This window comes from Carex rostrata, chromosome 21, assembly GCF_964058835.1.
Source record: "Carex rostrata chromosome 21, lpCarRost1.2, whole genome shotgun sequence".
NCBI lineage: Eukaryota > Viridiplantae > Streptophyta > Magnoliopsida > Poales > Cyperaceae > Carex > Carex rostrata.
The window spans coordinates 5,966,740-5,972,880 of record NC_135938.1 but is presented as its reverse complement, the minus strand read 5'-3'; the positions used below and the strand labels follow the sequence as shown (position 1 = coordinate 5,972,880).

General features: G+C 36.4%; 1 protein-coding gene across 1 annotated transcript; it reads right to left on the bottom strand.

The window, feature by feature from the left end:
- Positions 1-366: 366 nt before the first annotated feature.
- Positions 367-4,531, bottom strand: LOC144573292 (putative indole-3-pyruvate monooxygenase YUCCA11). Its single transcript, XM_078323035.1, has 4 exons — positions 3,820-4,531; positions 965-1,198; positions 746-868; positions 367-668 (listed from the first exon to the last, which is right to left on the bottom strand). The coding sequence occupies exons 1-4, from the start codon at positions 4,453-4,455 to the stop codon at positions 450-452; spliced, it is 1,212 nt and encodes a 403-aa protein (XP_078179161.1). The 5' UTR covers positions 4,456-4,531; the 3' UTR covers positions 367-449.
- Positions 4,532-6,141: the final 1,610 nt, after the last annotated feature.

Genomic DNA, 6,141 nt, shown 5'->3' with positions numbered 1-6,141 from the left:
CCAGATCTGTATTCAATCAAGGGGTCTAGGATTTAGGGTATGTTCGGCTGTCAGGTGGAAACGGGAATGAACTTGAGTTCAAGTCTAATTTGAATGGCCGAAACACTGTGCGCGTGGGAAAAAAAATTCACTCTGAGTGAATTTTTTTTTCCCATGGACACAGTACAGAGTGAATTTTTTTTTTTTTCCATGAACACAGTGGCAGTCGAGCAGACTCTTTTAAGTTCTCCACCTGGTCATCCTAGATGAAAATGCTGCACAAAAATAAAACCAACATGGTACCAACAACAGATTTATCTGATTTCTTTGAGCAAAGCTTTAGAATTCCGGATTTTTTAATTTTTGACCTAGCAAAAGTTCACCATTCATTTATTAACTACACAACATTATCTATGGCGCTACCCAAAGATAAACAAGATTTTTTTTTTTTTTTTTTCTAATTTCTTTAATTAAACGCTCTTATTTTTCTCATCAAACTTCACACTGTTAGCTTGCTTGGAGAGAATGTACTCGTTGCTGATGTCGTTTGCTATGAGGAGACCATCCTCTGAGGAACCACAGAGGCCTCTTCGGTTTAGACCGGCGCAGTAAAGGCCGTTGCTTCCTTTCCAGTGGTCGGGGTAGTTGTTTCTTGCCATGCCATCATCTCCAATCAAACCCTCATCATTCTGACATACAAACATACAATTGATTCAATTCAATATAAGAAGCTTTCCAAAATATATGTGTTGATTAATTTGAGTACCTCCAGCCATCGTCGAATTGTGCTTCGGTAACCTGTAGCGAAGATAATCGCATCAAAGTGGTGTGTCTTTCCATTGGAAAATGTCACCATGTTTTTTTCTATGCTTGTCAGAGATGGAAAAACCTGAACACGAGAATCTCATTCTGTTACCACATTTTTGCATATACTACAAATCGATTTTTTGACTGGTTTAATTTTGAACTAAATAGAAAACTTAACCTGAATCTCTCCGGTCTTGATCTTGTCGTAAGCGCCGACATCTACAACTGGATAAATAGGAGGGTAGGATTTCATGTACAAGGGACCAATATCAGGCCTTCTTAGACCATATTTGGCAGTGTTGCCAAACCTGAGATAACTGAGGAAGAGAATAATATGGTCTACTATGGACATTGGCAGATGCTTCATCAGGCGCATGCCAAATAACCAGATCTCTTTAGTAACGATATGGATCTGTAACATGAAAAAAATAAAAATAAAAATAGCATCACGTCGGAGCGTTTAATTTGGCATAAATGTAAAGAACAGTTATTACCTGCCAAAAGTTGGTTCATTACTGTAACAAATTGACCTAGCTTCTGATATGTATTGTACTAGCTAGTCTCAAATTATAATAAATCATATGCAATGAGAGATTATTCGATTCAAAATTAAATAAATAACTATTTTGCTTACAATTTCAGCTTCAGACAATAACTCCTGTCAGACCCATTATATTCATGGTTCTGAAACTCGGAATTGGAATCGGAATCGGAATCGGAAGAATCGGATCGGGAGCTCGAATTATTCAACCGAGTTTTGCTGAAAAAATCACATGGGCTCAAGACTTGGGTGAAACTCAGACCGGACACGGCCGATACCTAGTTTCCAAACCATGATTATATCTTAATTCTAACAGCTGCAGATTGGTTCACATCTCAAATAATTCTGGTAAGGTAATATTTATGCTTGATATTTTTTGCATATAGGGTTTGAATAATTACTGGGCTTCAAATTATGTTAAATAAAGTCAATGCTAAAATATGTTCTAGTTATCCTCCCAATAGAATTAATCTGGTTGCAAATGAGCATTTTCCAAATCGTTTACGGGTTCATCACATTTCATGCTGCTCGGGTTCTGATTCGGATGAGGTCATGAGTTGTGTAGGATATGGTTCAGATCGGACTTCGCTTAAGAATTGATTAGACCGGGTTTGGATTCATACGGATAATTAAACGGGATCAGAGTTTACCAGATCTGGGGAAATTAATCACTTGTCTGTGATAAGCACAGCACAAGTTAGGTGTGTTGACCACCCGCATTAATTGGCAAAATCAGATTTGTTCTGTTGCTTAATGCCAGAACCCAGCGGCGGACTCAGTGTATAACAGCCGCCTCCTCTGGATTTTGAGTTTTAGTGGTGATGTATTGGTACTTATTGACTTTGTATCCTCTGGAATTTTTTATGCTCTCCTCTGAATGTTTGATTTGTAATTCAAATTAAATTTAGTACTAAAACCAAAATCAATTTCTTGAATTATGATTGGTAATTATAATTATAAGTTAAAACATCATAAATTATAAGTTAGAGCATTGAAAAATATAAGTCAAAGTATTATTTTTTTATCGAGTATTCAATTAGTTAATGGATTTAAATCCGATTCGATATTTTTTTGTCCCCTGACGAAAATCAGATTTGTGCTGTTGCTTAATGCCAGAACCAGAACATAGAAAGCCATGCCAGAATGTCAAAATAAAATAGAGCATCACTGTAACAGATACAGACAGAGAATAGAGGATGAGTTGGATTTAATTACAGAATCCAATGTATTATCATGTACCGCTTATATTTTTTAATAAAAAAAAAATTAACTTATTAGAGGTACTGGTCGGAATAAAACTGTTCAGGTCCCATCTTTTTGTTGGTTTATATTTTTAATATCATTATATTTATTACCATGATCTGACAGCGTGGATTAAGAAAAAGACAAAATTAATTAAATAAATAACTAAGATTTTACCGGTTCAATAAAAGCATTGTCTAGAATCCAAAGAAGAACATGGGAAAGAAAAGAAACAGTGAGACAATTAAGTAATCAACGCCTAGGTTTAATTAACAATTTTGAGGTGGTATTGCTTACCTAATCAAGGACCAGATATGCAAATTTATGTTATTACTTCAAAAATATTATTTGGTTAACAAATATAGCTCTCGTCACTTTACCGAACTACAAAAGTGGTACTTTATTTCTGTTGACCTGGTCAATAGAATTGTAAAGCACAGGTAGAGTGGAAAAAACATGTCGTGCCGTAATTAAAACGCCATAACTAATACGCTGTGACTTTGGTCTCGTGCCGTGTCGTACTGTGACCGAGTGAACACTGACATGTGTCGTGCCGTGATGTGACCAAAATGTTAAGAGGTGATCACGGCACGCGAGTCACGCCGTGACTATTGATCATGTGCTATATCCAAACGTAACTAGTTACGTTTCTTACGTTTAACTATTTTTTTCATAATTTAAGTTAGTTTATTCAAGATTCATCATTTGATTAAGACCTAACGGTTCTAATTACACGTGACTCGCGTGATTACGTGACGTGCCTTGCTGTGACCGGATCTTTCGCGTGACGTGCCATGTCAAAATTTTCAAAAGCTGATCACTGCACGGGACACGTGAATCACAGCACGGAACAATCACACGTACCGTGCCGTTCCGTGCCATTTCGTGACGGAGCCGGCTCCGCCTAGCCATTTTTCCCACTCTAAGCAGAAGTATGTTAGGAGAATTTTAGTCTTTTTCCTTACACATGAAACCTCTCATTTTATTATTTTTTCCCTAAAAAAAATTTGCAACCAATTCCTGTTTCATTAGAAAAGCAGTCTTACAGAACAAATATTCCAATAAAGTTACTAAACCTTTTTTTTCATTTATTGCGTAAAATGTTGTTGGTAGGTATACAAAAAAAATAATCCAATATAAAACGATTGTCATTTGAAGAAATTGTATCTGATTAATTGCTAACAGTATATGCAATCAATTATTTGTTGAGTGTCAGAAAACAGAGCATGCAAAACATGTAAATTACTTACCGGGCTTCGCACGACAACCGAAGTTCTTGCCCCGGCTTCAAACAGATCATAGGCGATCTCCATACCTGAATTACCTGATCCGACAACGAGCACATCCTTCCCTTTAAATGTAGACCCGGTACGGTACTCGCTCGAGTGGATCGCCACCCCTTTAAAACTCTCCAACCCGTTAACATCCAGCACCACCTTTTCATCGTTCTCCCCTGCCGCCACCACTAGGTATCTCCCAACATACTCCTCCAAAACATCACCATTCCTGGCCTTTAAAATCCAGCGACCCAACCTGTGATCATACCGGGCTGACTCCACTTGACGCCCGAAACGGATCCGCAAACGGAACCGCTCTGCGTAGGAGTCGAGATAGGAGATGAATTCAGATTTGGGGATATATGTGGGGGTGGTCTCAGAGTGTGGCAAATGTGGGAGAGAACAGTATTGCTTTGCCAAGTGTAAGCATACACAATCATATGATTTCTTGCGCCAGAGCGGGCCGATGCAATCGTCCCGCTCCAGGATCAGACTGTGGACCCCTCGTTCGGCCAGGGAGGCTGCTACTGCAAGGCCTGACGGGCCGGCCCCGACTATTAGCACAAGCTCCTCTTGTTGATGTTGGTACTCATTTGCTTTCTCTTCCATTTTTGTTTCACCTTCTTCCTTTCTCTCTGTTTTTTTTTCTTATAAAAAAAAAGGTTGCTTTCTGTCTCTTTTTTTATTTGTGAGAATATATGTGCGTTGCTTAGGAGCAAAGAGGGAAGAAGAGAAGAGAAAGTAGGACCAGAAGTTGGTGGAAAAGTAACCGATTTATGATTTTATCTCTTGTAAAAATAATTTGACCATATGTACTACTCATAAGCAATATGAGTAGACAAATTTTGGAAATATGAGAAATATGCGAAATAAGAGAAATCAGGGTTATCAAATTTTGGAAATATGAGAAATAAGAGAAATAAGGGTTATCAAATTTTATCCCGACTATTAGCCATGATTTTATCAAATTTTGGAAATATGAGAAATAAGGGTTACTTTTTTGGTTGAAAAAAAAATGAAGAATAGACAAATAAAAAATTTCATATCAATCTAGTCAACATTATTCTTTGACCATATGTACTACTCATAAGCATTTTAAAAGCTTCAAGTAGGGTTTGCAACAAGTTGGCTCGTGACGAGTTGGGTCTACCTTAAACTTGTTATGAGCTAGTTCGTCTGAGTCACGAGCGAGCTGATGAGCTAGTTTAGTGAGTCTGACTGGATTTTATTTTAAGAAAAAAATAAATTCTACAAATTTTTTAGACCGAATTGAACTGAGTTGGACCGAGTTGGACAATATAAAATGCACACAAATTCATATAGATTCACAAATTGATGTCTAGCCAAGCTAGCTTGCGAGATGGTGAGCAAACATGATCCCAGCTTGAATTCTTTAATTCCGGACCGAACTAGTGATGAGCTGGCTCCTTAACTGCTCGGTCCAGAACGAGTTAGATACGAGTCACTATCGAGCCATATACTACAAAATTTTTTTCCACCCCTAGTTTCAAGTATATGATTAAATTTGCATACTTTTACCAATTAATGGAGTCGCCATTAATTTTCAACTGAACATTGAACTAAAGTTACAAGTTTGAACCAAAATATTTCCAAGCATCAAATATTAAACTTTCAGTATATATAAAGAGGAGGGTTCAAATGCCTCCATTTTTTGTGCCTCCATCATGCCTCCATTTTTAAAAACTTAAATAACTCAAAGTTTAAAACTTAAACATTAAAATAAAACCGTTAGATGTAATCTATGTTATTTTCTCTATGTGCCCATAAAAAATTATCACATTTTGATTTTGCTTTTATATGAATCAATAAGTTGAAAACTCAACGTCTAGAAATTATCTACATTTGTATACATTTTTACAAGCTCAAGATGACAATCAAAACAAAGTTGAAATGCCATAATTTTTTACATGTGCATAGATAAAATGATATAGTTCATATCCAATGGTTTTATTTTAAATTTTAAGATTTAAATTTTGAGTTATTAAAGTTTTTAAAAATGGAGGCATGATGGAGGCACAAAAAATGGAGGCATTTGAACCCTCCTCATATATAAATGAGTGTTATATATGATATATCTACGTCAAAATTATAGCTTGTATCTATCTTTTTGCCCGATTTGTACCGCTTAAAATATTTTTATAATTAAAAGAATACTATAATGGACGTCGAGTAGAACCAGGGTGTTCTTAAGTTCATCAAGTCTTTTGGTGAACTCAAGTCTAAAATCCATCAAATTGGCTTTAAACGATGAATCTGAATCATTGAAACCCTTCT